The 15,854-nt window shown below is 35.3% G+C and overlaps 1 protein-coding gene across 3 annotated transcripts in view; it reads left to right on the forward strand.

Moving 5' to 3' along the window:
- Mpi (mannose phosphate isomerase) overlaps positions 1 to 15,854 on the forward strand; it is a 31,896-nt gene that overhangs the window by 2,357 nt on the left and 13,685 nt on the right. For all 3 annotated transcript variants that reach the window (XM_089103458.1, XM_089103459.1, XM_089103457.1), the window contains exons 2-4: positions 7,621 to 7,929; positions 10,304 to 10,448; positions 11,287 to 11,448. In XM_089103458.1, coding sequence (XP_088959584.1) covers positions 7,627 to 7,929; positions 10,304 to 10,448; positions 11,287 to 11,448 — 610 coding nt within the window. In that variant the 5' untranslated portion in view covers positions 7,621 to 7,626. The remainder of the gene's footprint in view (positions 1 to 7,620; positions 7,930 to 10,303; positions 10,449 to 11,286; positions 11,449 to 15,854) is intronic.

The raw sequence follows: 15,854 nt of genomic DNA on the forward strand, positions 1-15,854 counted from the left end.
AGCCTAAGTTTATATTTTAGAATTTTTTAAATTAGGCTAGATTTCAGAATTATATAGCATTTCCTTCTAGAGAGGTCAATCACCAGACTAATACAAACAAAACTTTTAGAAAATAAATTTACAGTACACACAGGGTTTGTGGAAAGTGTTTCAAGTCTCTTAACTAGGTTGTGAAAAACTCTGATTCATATGGTTTTAAATAATTTGGAATAGCCTAGCCTAATGAATTTGAAAATTTGGGGGAAAATCCCAATATGGCTTAAAGTTTTACTGATAATACAGTATTAGAATTGTGCTTTTAAAGCCAAAGTCTAAGAAAAGTAGTTCGATCAAAGTTATAGGAAAAAAATTAAATCCCAGGGGTATCTGTTTTTATACAGTTTACTATGTCTTATGGAAAGGGAAGGGTTGAAAACGCCTTCCCAGGGCATAATGAGACTTTGAATTTGCTCTTGAAAGTTTACTATTTTCACAAAAGCATGAAATAGAGTTAGGTTTATGATATATGCAACAAGCCTATGGCTTCCTCCTTTATTGAATAAAATAAATATAACTTAATAATTTGTGTGTTGTTTTAGCTGATTTGAAAAAAATAGCTTGTCTAAAGTACCAGAGTTTTGTACTTCAGACTGAAATTACCATCAATGAATAAATACCCAAAACAACAAATATTAAAATGAATAATCACACCAGTTGTAGATATAATATATACTTCTTTATGTGAATTAATGGATCCTAAAACAAATAAAATCAGTAATCCAGTTAAATTTAAAACAAACAGAAATTACCACCAACAGGAGTAGGGCTACTGCTCCCTAGGCCAGAAAATCATCTGTACTTTACTGGGAATGATTTTTGTTTCAAGCAGTGCATATTCTATTTTTCATAATATCAACAATAACACAACAAAATACAATATCATAAGGTTAATCAAGGTTTCAAAACAAGAATGACGTCACCCCCTCCCACCCCTCTCTCCTTCTCAAAAACCTTTAAATGGCTAGTGTCATTTGTGTTTTATTGAAAACAACATGTGTTTTAAACACTGTTGTTTTTATTTGTCAAAACATAAAACAAATTACTGGAAATAACTTATCATAATAGACCAAATACTAACTATATAATGATATTAGTCCCTGGAATTCTTGACAATTTCTAATTTTTCAATTTTGTAGGCTATTTATAAAAAGAAGAAACTTAAATGTATTTTATTTTCAGTAAAATGCAAATAATGCTCTGGTATTGAAAAGGGTTTGGGGATGGTAGACCTTCTTTCATTGATAACAATTTATGATCATTTTAAGTGTGAATGGTTATATGACCTTATTCCTTCTCATCTTATGTTTCAATATGGCTCTTCACTTCTCTTATAAAAACTTCTTTTTCAGAAAACGTTTTTTAAAGTTAACTTTGGATTGGTTTTAATTAAAGTAGTTTTATTATTGGCTAATATTATGAATGTTTATAAGATTATTCATGTGTCAGATTGTAATTTAAATTTTGGACAAAATCTGAATATTCTGTAAAAATTTTAATCAAAAATAATGTTGTACAAAAAAGTTTTAATAATAGTCTTACTAATGAATTTCAAATCAGTTGAGAGATGGGATTATTATTCCTTGAAACTGAAAGTCTTAGTTACTTGGACTTTGGTTCTCCCATGCCTTGAGGTGCATAAGGCACCTTAAGCAACTGTTGACATCCACATATCTCAGTCCTGGACCCATGACCAGAACTCCTCCATCAACCTTCTTGACTGTAAAGTCTCGTTTTTCTGTGACTGCATGAGGATTGTATTTTGTCTACCACTTCTATGCAGATCAGGTAGTTTCAAGCACCACACATCATATGGGAGTTTGCCCTCCTTCATTCTTGTCATATGTCCCCAGTATTTCAAACTTCTCTATCGAATTTTCTCAGTTATTAGAGGCTACTTGGTCCAGGCTCTAATATATTTATTTGATCAACTCTAAAAAGCAACTCTAAAAGAAAATCAAATAAGCCATTGAAATTGCTCTTGTTGAAAATCCTTACCTGGAAGTAGGCTATAAGGTTCCAGAAATTGTACTAGTATTTTTCTCAGGTAATTGTTTTCAAACCAAAACAGTCTTTTTTGGCTGTTTTGACATGTTTCATCATTCTTAACTATATAGGAATACACATTTACCATTCTTATTTAACAAACAAAGTTTAAGCTTTTGAGGGTATTTGAAGCTTCTTCATACAGTATTTAGCCAGGAGAACACCACCCCTGCATAAGCAATCCATAGCATTATATTTTTGTCACTTGTGTCATCTTTGCATGAAAACATCACCAAGATACAGAGAATCATTAATTTTGATTTGTAACTCCCCAATATGGAGGCCTTGTTGGTATTGATCTGCAGACCAGGGGGGGGATGTTTTCTAGATCATCTATATTTTTCTGCTTATCTTCTTGAAAGTGTGATAGCAGGGCTACATCGTCTGCAAAATCATTGTTGTGAACCAACCAATCAGGATGCAATTTTAATTCCTCTTCAAAAGTTGCTATCTCCTAAGACAATATTACCAATAACTATAGCTAATCACGTCAGCAACAAGATTCTATTTGCCTTACACCAGTTTCAGAAGGAACCAATCAATCAAGCCATATTCTGTTTTTACTGCACTAACCTCTTCCTCATAAAGAGATTTAAACATGTTCATAATTTTTGCTGGAATTCTGTTAATACAGTAATTTTTTCCATATAGTCCCATAACATCAAGTTGAAGGCTTTCAAAAGTCAGTAAAGACAAACAATATCTGCACTTGCTATTCATTATATTCTTCAAGGAATGCACAAAGTCCAAACAGTAGGCCACAGGATGGGCTATTAGAATGTAAACTATGCTGTCAATCCCTAAGTACTTCATTAACTTGCCACTGTATTCTGTTCAAAATAAGCTGGTGCAGTGTCTTTCTGTCAGTGGATTGGAGAATAATTCCTCTCCAGTTATCACAAAATGACTGTTTCTGCTATCAAACAGTTTCACAGTAATCCCATTTTTCCATTCACAGCATACAGCACTATCAATCCATACTTTAGTCAAAAGATGGAAGCAGTTCTCTAAATACCTGTTTTCTATGTTAAAGAAGTTTAGGTGGAAGACCATCATGACTGGCAGCTTTTCCATCCTTCATATTTCTTAGAACAATATTTGTCTTTTCTGGGAGTATGGGTCCAGAATTAGTTCTGAGGGCAAATAGAGGTGTATCTGTGATTTTGGTTGGCTGCTGGGGAGATTGACAATTTAATAGCCTACTGAAGTACTCCTCCCATTGTTTTGTTACATTTCTGTGGCGAGTAAGCAATCACCCATCTGTATCCTCAATAAAAGGGTAACAGTGAGGATGAGTGTCAGCAATTTTCTTATTCAGCATACATAAAGTTCTACTGTCTCTGCAGCAAGGGCCTGTTCTACCTCTTCAGTAAGGTTTTCAATATGCAGTGGCTTATTGTCCCTGGTAGCTTTCTTAACTTCCTTGTGCACGTTTTTTATGCTGCTGTTTTAAAATATCATAATACTCTCTATCATAATTCTGACTAGAAGGTGATTTATCAAAAAGAACTTTGAGAACACTTCTTTTCTTTATAAGACCACCGGTTCATCCTCTGTCTTTGATTTCTTTTACTGATCAGACTTGCTGCTGCCTCTCTGACAGTATTTGGAATGAATTTCTAATGTTGGTTGACTGTGGCATGCTCCACTGTATCTAGGGTAGCAAAAAGATTTTCAAGGACAAATGTGTACCCATACCCCAACATATTATCAGTTACCTTGTGCACAGCAAAGTTCTTCACCATATTTTGAGGCTTACTCTTAACTTTCAGTTTCAGCTTACATTTGGCTACATCAAGCAAGTGGTCCGTGTAACTATCAGCCTCATGGTAAGTCTTCAGATCTTCAAGGACTCATTGTCTACTTCAAATAATAATAATATGGTCAATCTGGCTACAAGTTACACCATCAGTAGTTGTCCAAGTGTAACTATGAATATTTTTGCAGGGATACCAAGTTTTCCTACAATCATACTATTAGTTGCACAAAATTATTTAGTACAACACTATTATCCTTTAGCTCACCAAGTCCTTGTGTACCAAGTACTGAAGGTGCATAGTTAGCATCAGATCCAGCCTTTGCATTAAAGTCACCACAAATTCTGAGAATGTTCTGCCAGTACGTTTTGCTCACTATGTCCATCCATAGCTGATCAAAAGCATCACTTTTAGAATGACTAGACTTGAATAGTCATTGTGGCCTGAGTAATAGTAAAGCTTGTTTGTAAGATCCACTAACTCACAAGCTCCCAATCAATTAGGCACTTCTTTACTTTCAAGTTCTTTGCAATGGCAACAACCTTTCTCAGGGTATTGCACATAAAATTTCTCACATTCTAGTGTTTTGAACTCAGGCATTCAGGTTTCAGACCAAGCAGCCAGGTTTATCTGATATTTCTTCGAAGTTTGTATTATATTATTCAATATGGCTGGTTGTGTTTCCTGGATGGTAGTGTTAACACCCCAGAAATCAATTTGAAATGTATCTTTTGCAGTCAAAAATTGTGTCCAGGAATGCGCATAAGTCGTCATCAAGGGGTCAGTTGAACATCCGAGGCAATTAGTTGTTGAAATTTTAATAATAATAAACAAAATGATGATGATAGGATATTTGCCTGCTGATCTACCAATAAATCAGAATGCCTGGAGGGTGCCAGCCGAAATCTTGCTTGGTGTTAAGCTTGATAGAGTTACAACTCTTCACTGCTGTAAAGTATGCTGACAGATTTCTCCAACAGTCCAGGGAAGGAGAAAAAGAAGGGGGAGGGGGGTAATTGCCCTCCAATCGCTTTTGACCCTTAACAAGGGTACTTTAGATTTCCAAGCAAAAGAGCCCCTTCCCATATTTATATAACTACACTTTCTATACAGAGTAGCCTGGGAAGACAAGATTTTTGAGTATTCTGCAAAGAATTTGCAAAGGACTTTTTTCCAAAGGACTTAAGGATATAAGGTATGAACTAATCAAGGAAAAGGTTCTTGTCCCAATGTGATTTGGCTCATTTTGCAAGTCTTGATGGATTAAATGAATTCAAACCGTGTAAGAACGTCCTACAATACCTTTTTCTTTACTTTAAAGACCATCAAACGCTTACGCATGATAGATTGGGGGGTGGGGTTGCAGAGCTCCCTCTACTGATGGAAAACTGCTTTGCCAGATCCTTTCAGATTCAAATGATTTTCAGAACCTGAAGAGTCAGTACTTCAAAGTTCTTTAACTGATCCAAGTAGCTGAGAAAATCTTGATGGACTGTTGAACTGACAAATTCTGGCTAGTGTGTGTAAATGAAACAAACGTAAAAGCATCTTTAGTGAGATTACTGGCTGAAGAAAACACCTTTCAGTGATCAAGGGGAGGCAGAATTATTTTTTTTTATCTACTCTAGGGGGAGAAGGAGCTTTGGCAGAATTGCTGAACATCAGATTGACAACGTTAGTCTGCTCTATTCTTCATTTGGTTGATGTGCAAAAAAGTTTTAATAATAGTCTTACTATAGAATTTCAAATCAGTGGAGGGATGGGATTATTATTCTTTTAAACCGAAAGTCTTAGTTACTTAGACCTTTGTTCTCCCATGCCTTGATGTGCATAAGGCACCTCAAGCAACTGTTGACATCCACATCTCTCAGTCCTGGACCAATAACCAGAACTTCTCCATCAACCTTCTTGACTGTAAGGCCTCCTTCTTCAGTGACTGCATGTGGATTGTATTTTGTCCACCATTTCTATGCAGATCAGGTAGTTTCAAGCACCAAACATCATATGGGAGTCTGCCCTCCTTCATTCTTGTCATATGTCCCCAGTATTTCTAACATCTCTATCGAATTTTGTCAGTCATTAGATGCTACTTGGTCTAGGCTCTAATATATTTATTTGATATTCTCTCAGTTCAGAATACTAGAATCTCAAATTCTTCAAAAATCAACTCTAATAGAAAATTAAATAAGCCATTGAAATTGCTCTTGTTGAAAATCCTTACCTGGAAGTAGGCTATAAGGTTCCAGAAATTGTACTAGTATTTTTCTCAGGTAATTGTTTTCAAACCCAAGCAGTCTTTTTTTGAGTCTTTGAGTCAACATTCATTTTGCTAAGACTTGCAAAATAAGTCACTGATGGTTCTGAATTTAAGGTTGGTTCTAATACCGAAAGTCTTAGTTACTTAGACCTTTGTTCTCCCATGCCTTGATGTGCATAAGGCACCTCAAGCAACTGTTGACATCCACATCTCTCAGTCCTGGACCAATAACCAGAACTTCTCCATCAACCTTCTTGACTGTAAGGCCTCCTTCTTCAGTGACTGCATGTGGATTGTATTTTGTCCACCATTTCTATGCAGATCAGGTAGTTTCAAGCACCAAACATCATATGGGAGTCTGCCCTCCTTCATTCTTGTCATATGTCCCCAGTATTTCTAACATCTCTATCGAATTTTGTCAGTCATTAGATGCTACTTGGTCTAGGCTCTAATATATTTATTTGATATTCTCTCAGTTCAGAATACTAGAATCTCAAATTCTTCAAAAATCAACTCTAATAGAAAATTAAATAAGCCATTGAAATTGCTCTTGTTGAAAATCCTTACCTGGAAGTAGGCTATAAGGTTCCAGAAATTGTACTAGTATTTTTCTCAGGTAATTGTTTTCAAACCCAAGCAGTCTTTTTTTGAGTCTTTGAGTCAACATTCATTTTGCTAAGACTTGCAAAATAAGTCACTGATGGTTCTGAATTTAAGGTTGGTTCTAGGGTGCTACTTTATCTGATGACACGGTAACGGTATTTCACTTAGAACAGATGAAAAGCTGTAAATATTTTGGATTAAAACTTATTGACAGAGATAAAGAGATCTGGCAAATCTTAGTGATATGTAGTATCCAGTCTTTTCAGGGATAAAGAAACAAGACACCAACAAAAAAATTAACCTTCTTTAAAAGCCCCTTCATACTGGGAAATCCAAAAGAAAAACTGTAGTAGCTATCTCAGATCTTCAAGGACCCATTGCCTACTACAAATAATGAAGATATGAAGAATCCGGTTGTGAGTTACGGTATGAGGAGACCTCTAAGTATACTTGTGAGTAGGCTATCTTTGTTGGGACACCAAGTTCCTCCAACAATCATACTATGCGTTCCAAAGAAATCCACCAGTCAAAAACCATTTAGAAAAAATAAAAAAAAAAATCATTTAGTTCACCGAGTCCATATACACCAAGTACTGAAGGTGCATGTTGATTTGGTTTGTAATTTTTCCAAGATGCCCTTCCCTGAGGTTAGTTTTGAATTTTTGCTTGAAAATGAGAAGCATATGTCCTGCCAAATTTTTGTAGAAATGTGAAGTTCCTTGTGATTCATGGCTAAATTTGCTCTAGTTATCAATTAATCGCTGTTTTTAGCCTTTTTGGCCTCATAGAGTTTTACCATACGTTTTGTGTAGCCAACTCTAAAAGGAAAACACGTTTATTTTGCAGGATTTTATCTATTTTTCTAAAAATACTTGCAGTTTTGAAGGCAGATATTTCCAGTCTTGTAATTCTTAAATTTAGTTTCAGATGGAGCTGAAATGTTCTGTACAGAATTATGCCTGGGGAAAGTTGGGATCATCAAGTTCGGTGGCAAGATTGCATAAGCAGAAAATATCTGAAAACGTCCCTTATGCAGAGCTTTGGATGGGTACTCATAGCTCAGGACCATCGTTTCTAAAAGAATCGGATATGTCATTATATGATTTCATTGCTCAGAATCCTACTGCGCTTTCACCAGAAGAGATCGAAACTTTTGGAATAGGTTTACCGTTTTTATTTAAAGTGCTGTCTGTAGCCAAGGCGTTGTCCATCCAGGCACATCCAAACAAGGTAATTGTTTTCTTCATATTAATTGCAGTTGAAAGAAATATCATGCCAACATACTGGGAGGGATCCTAAGACTTCTCTAAGAAGGACCTCCTTTTACAAAGGGAAAGTACAAAAAGTGTACATTTTGAATGACTCCAGCACACTTTGATATCCAGCATTTTTTTTTCTTATAGTAGGCTAAAGATAAGTTGAACTAAAATGAAGAGGGCCATTCTAAAGCAGGGGCTTGTCTCTCAACAAGCAGTGGGGTCATACGAGCATAGGTTCCTAACTGACTTGATCCTGGTGCAGAAACAAAGTTTTTTCCTAATTATGCTGGATAACTTTTCGCTATTTCATCAAAAGCACTTTGAATAGTTTGCTTACTAGTTCCATGGAAACAGTAAGCTATTTCAATATTTTTGTTATGCCAAAAAAAAAAAATGAGAAACTGAGCAGTGAAGCTTACTTGAAACCATGAGTAGGACCTATATGTTCTCCGAAACCTTGGGGAAAGGTTATGAATCTAATGAGAGGGAGGATTGAACTTCTTTAATAAGGTGCGTTAGGTCCTTATCTAAAAACTGCTAATGTATTTTACATGCTTAAAAACTTTCTCTGTAGTGATTGAGCCTCCCACCCTGTATTAAAAACAATAATATCGCTATTTTGCATGATTACAATTCTATTTATTTCTATTTTTTTTTTCAGCCAGGGCTAGCAGATATCCTAAGATTGAATACTAGGATGCTCTCGATACCAGAGAAATGTCCAATGGCTCACTTAGGAGCCATTGCTTATGTCTACGCGTCTTGTACCAATTCTTCTTAAAAACTCCTTCATAAAATGACATATGGCACCAAAAGTAGCACTCTTTGGTGCCATTTCTGTAGCGGAGAGACTGATACCATCTCCCTCACAGTTATGGACCCTCGCACTGGACCCGACTGTATAAACCTGTATTTTCAGAATATAAAGGGTGCGAAAAATAACAACTTTTCCGTATGCTGACTAAGGGTCTGCGTTGCGCAGGTACCGATATCCTGATTAGATGCCTTCGGCCGAGAGTGCAATGCGTGGTTGGGGGTAAATCATCCGACACTTTCCGTGTTTTCTCTCCAGAATTCTCAAGGTACCCATTTAGAGCTGGGTCGACTCTGGCTGAGCTTACAAGGTCACATCACTGACCCCCTTTCCAAGCCAAATAATCAGCGACACCAGGACTCAAACCCCTGACGTCAGGTCTAGATTTCGAGTCTGGAGCGCTAACTACTTGACTAGGATGTTTTTTTTTTCTTTCTTTTTTTAAGTGTTACCCTTTGGGTAGTTATTCTCGTTGAGCTCAACCAACATTTGTCTCGATGCCAGTTTAATTCAATCCCATTGATTTAGCCCCGTTCAACCAAAAACAATTAAGCTAACCCCAGTTAGCTCAATGCAAATTCAAACCAACCCCTGCAACTCAACCCCCACAGTTCAGCTCCACCCTTCTTGATGTGACTGAACTTTTATTCAATCAAAGCCAATTAACTCAACATTATAACTGAAAAAATATCTTTGGTTGAAAAAGATAAATGTATGACCTAATGGAACTGTCTTTATTAGCCCAGTTCAAAATTTTCACCTGGTCAGTCTGATGCTCTAAATGGAATTCATTTGATCACCTTTTTAAGAATTGTAATTTGGGTCGTATCCTCAGTATAATGTTGAGGTCTATTCATAAGATTGTCCCCAGGGTGATTGATAAACCAGGAAAATAGTGGTCCTGGATGGCTCCCTTGGTCCACTCCAGCCAACACAGAGTGTTTTCCCGAAATAAAACCGTTCAGTACAAATTCTAAGGACCAGTTCGAGGAGAATCCGACCTAAAAGATTCAACCATCATCCTCGTGTCCCTGGAATTAAAAAAAAGGCCAGCATGCTGAACACAATCAAATGCTTTGCCTATGTCAAAAGAAAGAAGGTGAATGTCACACCCCTGGTGTATGTTTACCTGTCTAGTTTAATTGTCTTTCTGTTGTATCGTTGAAACACATATACAAGCTGTTTTTAATACTTACTTGTTTTCTTATTTAAATGTCCTGTCGGACCTAAAATCAGAGGCTGTATCTGACATTTTCATCGTTTTTACAGGTAATTACTGTAATAACAGTTCAGATACAAAAAAATTCTATGAAACAACGGTCCGAATCAAAGGTGCTGAAATATTTTCCCATCATCTTCAGTACTACCCCCCACCCGTCCGTTTTGTAAAACAAATATGCTACTGTGAATTTGATCAGTAGGCGAAGATCCATGAGATAGTCACTCTGTTCAGGAAAATTGTCCTATAAGCTGATTGGTTATGTGGGTTGAGTAATGCTGATTTTCATGTTGATTGTTCTTTTATTTTCAGAAACATGCTGAGTTATTGCACCAATTAAAACCTGAACATTACAAAGATACCAACCATAAGCCAGAAATGACTGTTCCAATTTTTGGAGATTTTGAGGCACTCTGTGGCTTTCGACCAGTGGAAGAAGTAGCCGAATTTGTTGATAGTATAAAGATCATATCATTATTATCTTAGCTAGCGGTTATAACCGACATTTTTCTGATTGTGCTTTGTGCATAGTTCTACCACCTCAGACAATTATAATAGCTGTGAAAAAAAAACAGAATTCGGGAAAATATCAGGTTACGTAATTAATTTAAACATAATTAGTATAATTAATTTAATATTTTATAAGTTGTCAATTAAAAAAAAAATAAAATATAATTGGCTAAGTTCACCTACAAATATGAAGTTATGTCACAATCAAGAGTTACTTTTGCGATGGCCAACTGCGAAAGCCAAAGGCTCGAGCACTGCCAGAGTTAGCCGATTGCCAATTATGAGGGCCGAAAACCCGAGCGAGCCATGGGAGAGAGCAAAAAGTTTAACTAATCATGGTAGGAGAAAATGCCCCCTCCTCTTCCACTCCCTTGTATCCAGATGTGGGTTTAATCCCCGTGGTTTAAAGCGCCTCGGCTGTTTTGGTCGGTTCAAAGGAGAAAAGAATAGAATATAAATTCGACAGTGCAGTAAACCTACTATAAAATGTAATATGTTACCTCAAATTTTTTTGCCAAGTCACCCAAATTGGTGTATTTCAAATTAAGAGGTTCCGTTTCTTTAGCCACCAAAGAAATTGTGGTACCAACGCCCCTGTATTTAATGCAATCATGATTCTTAGGATTATACTTAAATACAGTTGATTTTATGATCCTTGTAAAAAATGCAGCCCTCCCCCCCCCCCCCCCACAATTTAGAAATCACTTACATAAATATCAATTTGAAAACTGTTGTAAAAACTTCCTAGATATTTTAGTTCAGTCAACTGTCTCTATTCCTTATAGAAGTACCATCACTATCTATGCTAATTGGCGATTCGAATGTTTCTTTGTTGAAGGCATCAGCTCCTAACGCGGTGAAGGAATCCTTTTCTACGCTAATGAAGTGTCCAACAAATGACGTCAAAGCTGCTTGTGAATGGTTCTTTCTTAATTTGGATGTTGAAGGTACCTTTTGGCTATTAGTTCTTCTGATTTGGAAGGACAGACATTCTGCAGGCAGCAAGGTCTGTTTTTCTTAAGTAAATGTAGTGCCACAGCGATGCAGATAGATGCGTAATATTTAGTCTGTATTTCAGTGAAGAAGACCACGATGTTACACACACAACTTGTGATTTAGTAAAACTTAACGAAAAGAAAAGGATTATTTATTTTTGTAAGATTATTCTGCTCTCTTTGTAAAATTTTTATTGAATTTGCTTTGTGGTGCATGATATCACAAATCTAGGATCTGATTAAAACAAAGAAGTAAAGAATAATAATTCAATAAAAACCATCACAGCGCATATCACAAAACGATATCACAGATCTATTCGGTATCTTGAAAGGGAAACAAATATTTTTGGGTACTCAATTTCAAAATAATACCTTTGTACTTTTGCTATTAATCATAATCTTCATTTTATTTGGATTCTTTTTATATATTTCTATGAATATTTTTCTAGTTCGACCACCTTATCATTTTTCATCTGCACGGGATATTACGAATATATATGATATCCCAAAACGAATTTTTTCCATCGACATCACATAACTATTCGGTGATATCGTATGGTGGTCGAACTGTAAAAGTATAAAACCTACTGCGTCATTTGTACTTTACTGAAAACTATATGTCTTAAACAGTCTTGGAAAGTACAAATAAAATCAAACCGAATGTTTGACATATAATGCTTAAAATTGTTAAGAGATCTTCAGTTTAAAATTCTATTTCACTCTAATTTTATTCTCCTTTTCAGTACTGCAATAAGTAAAAAGGAAAATATTTGTAACATAATTCGTTTTCAGTGAAGCACCAATGACGTAGTAGGCTTTGGAGTTTTAAGGTTAGAGAAGGGGGCAGTATTCAAACTCTTGTTTGAAGTGAAGGTACATTTGTCTTGAACAGTCTTAGAAAGAACTAATAAAATCAAACTGAATATTTGATATATAATGATATTAATTGCTGAAACCTCATCAGTTCAAAAATATTTGTAATATAACTCGTTTTTAATAAAGCGCCAAAGACGCAGTAGGTTTTAGACTTTTACAGTGAAAGAAGAAGGCAAAACCCAAACTCTTGTTTGTAGTGATTTTTGTTCGTTTCAAGCTTGATTTGCATATTCAATTTAAGTTTCACTCGTTTTAATATTTATTTACTCATGTATATTAGTACCTTGATGTTGAGTCATCATAAAAAAAACGAAACTGTATCATTAATCAGGTTCAACCTTAGATCATTTATTCTGTAACGAAAATTATTCAAATAATTTGGTAAATCATTAATAAATATCAAGAATAATATAGGACCAAGAACTGATCCTTGTGGAACACCTATTTCAATTTGTTTTTTCCCTGAAAAAGAATCATTTCGTTGGACATACTGGTAACGACTTCTAAAAAACCTCTTAAAAAATTTGACAGATTTTCCCCTTATTATATGCATAGCATACTTTTGAATTGGAAATTCGTGATATACCGTGTCGTAAGCTTTCATCAGATCTAAACATACAGCGCCTACTTTAAAGCCTTTATCTAATACATCATTAATGATAGTTGTCAAATAAATCATAGCCTTTTCCGTTGTCCTTTTTCTACGGAACCCAAATTGTGTCTCTGTCAGTAACTTCTGATCCTCAAAAAAAACTCATCATTCTAGTACTAAGACACGGGAAATACTGCGTGACATATATTGATCTATCGATCGAACTCATCATTCTGGTGCTAAGACACGGGAAATACTGCGTGACCCACAGACTTCGATCTATAGTTTACTGGTTCACTTTGCCTACCGCCCTTATAAATTAGGGTTACAGGGGCAACTTTAAAACAATCTGTGAATTCTCGTTCACGAAAACGCTCATTAATTAATCCACATAAAACTTGAGATATAACAGGGAAAATACATTTAAGTGTTTTTAAAATAATGTGATCACTACCAAATGAATGACTGCGCTAACTATAGATATTTATTTTAATTTCATCAACTGTTACAAGTCTAAGGTGAAGAGGTATATCAGTCGGGTCCCTCAGTAAGGACTCGTACGTCCGATGGCCACTATCAGGTAGAACTGACATAGCTAGATTCGGAACAATATTAAAAAAAATACCTGAAATTCATTATATTTATCGTTTTCCAGCTTTAAAGTCTCTCCAATTGCACTAATTAATTCATCAGGTTCACTATTTATTTTTAATCCAGTCACTTCTCTTATTAGTCCCCGAGTTTTCTTAGGGATCAACCTATTTCTATAAGTTTTTTATAATTGCTTATTTTCTTGTGTCGAGTTAGTTATTTGAACTCTAAAATATTTATCTCTTACATTTATTTGCTTTAAAATCATAGGACTAATTCAAGGTCTTCTAATTGAATATTTTCCATTGAATGGTTTCAATGTTATTACTTGACTGATCAAGCTCTGCAACTTTTCATTAAATAGAATAAACCTCGAATTTGCATTCTGGACTTCGCCTAGAACTTCATATCAATTTACCTTTTCGATGTCATTTTTCAATTTTGCCATCGCAGATTGGTTGATCCTTGAATCCTTGATTTCTCGCCTTTAACCCTCCTTTGTTGCAGCTCTGAAGCTAGCTGAAACTTCAAAGTGATTGAATACACTATAGATAAGGGCCCTAGGAAAACTCAAAGGAACATTAGAAAGGATATTATCCCTAAGCTTAGCCGATGTTCCCGTAATTCTTGTAGGGACATTTATAGAAGGATGTAAAACATTAGATAGAATTCTATTAATAAATTGGGTACTAACAGGTGACTGGTCTATAAGGTCAATACTAAAGTGCCCCATAATAAAGCATTGCATATAGAGTAAATCGGGAGCTTCATTAATTGTTCTTCAAATAGGTCCATAAAATCATGGAGCTGGCTCTATGGAGGTCTATATGCTAAACAATATAAAAATTCAATTTTTCTCTTGTAATTTGCAGAACGAAACAATCACAAACTTTCTCTCAATATATAGTTTAATCTCTTATTAAAACCTCATACTCAGCCTGAATATAAGCTGCTATGTCTCCGTTTTGGTAATATTTTTGATTTTTTACATATAGATATCCAGCAATTGCGAGTTATTATCTTTTAACCACGTTTCAGTTTAATGGATCACTTGAAAAACATTATTAGTTCAGCATCAACTAAACATATATCTAGAACTAGACAAGTACAAAAAAAATATGTAAGCCATGCTTTCTTAATCATAATAATATTATCCAAATACCTCAGACCGCATAGGACCCATTAAGAATTTTTTTTTTTTTTTAACTCAAATAAATATCAAACACTTATATTCAACCTTATTTAGCAAACTAATCGACTATCCTATCATAGCACAGGCGCCAAGACCTAAAAGTGTGACACCTCCATGACACATCTGTTTCATGCAATCCGATAGCAGTTTCTAGTCATATCAAACCCGTTGATTACGATTATACCCGGGAATAGGTACCTGTGGGGGGTGCTTGACCCTTAAAAATGACCTGAAATATTAAATAGTAATATCTAGCAAATTTCACTTTAAGCGCATTAAATTTTGGTCCTTTTAGTTGCAGCTCAACCTAACTGAGCAAAAATGTAAGCCAGTTAGTGATTAAAAAAAAAACAAAAAAACAAAAAAAACGCCTGAATGTTATATTTATTCGATAAATTGAATAGAGTTTCGCAATTAGTGTGTTGAGAAATCGTTATAATGTTTAATTATTTATAACATAAAAATGAACATTAGCAACTGAACAGGAAGAGTCCTAGTCAAGGGTAAAAATTGAATGTTCAAATTTAAAATTTTCAAGAAAAGTAGACAGTGGAAACTTAGCCAGGAGAGGTTTTGATAATAAAAAAACAAGAAAGAAAATGCAGTACTTACTCAGTCTGGTAAAAAAATAAAAATAAAAAAGAGGTTATCCAGTCAAAGAACCATACAACATTTGAAATAGAACATAAAATGAAAATATATTGATCGATAATCAAATCAAAATAGCTACCATCATCAGAATCCAACACACATGCACCTCCACAACGACAAAGCAAGCTACAATTTTTTATTCCTTCACAACCACAACACAACCTGCAGCCATTTGTACAAGCGTAATATGGTGAGATTCTCTGGATTGAAAGTGGCCACTGAGGAAAGGAACTAGTTAATGATATGACACCTTGGGCTTTGCTGAATACCCATGCAAAGTTGTAGGGGCGTGGATGATTGGAAGGGGTTTTAGAGCCTGAAGCAGGATATGGAGTTGGAAAAGGACATGCTTTATATGGAACTGAAAAGTGTTCTCGGTTGGTAGAATATTTGTTAGACCTTTCTTCCTATGGAAGAGATGGACCCAAAGATCATTGAGTGACTTAAAGCCACCAG

Source organism: Artemia sp. Qi Xiang Cuo, chromosome 17 (assembly GCF_049724085.1).
Source record: "Artemia sp. Qi Xiang Cuo chromosome 17, ASM4972408v1, whole genome shotgun sequence".
NCBI lineage: Eukaryota > Metazoa > Arthropoda > Branchiopoda > Anostraca > Artemiidae > Artemia > Artemia sp. Qi Xiang Cuo.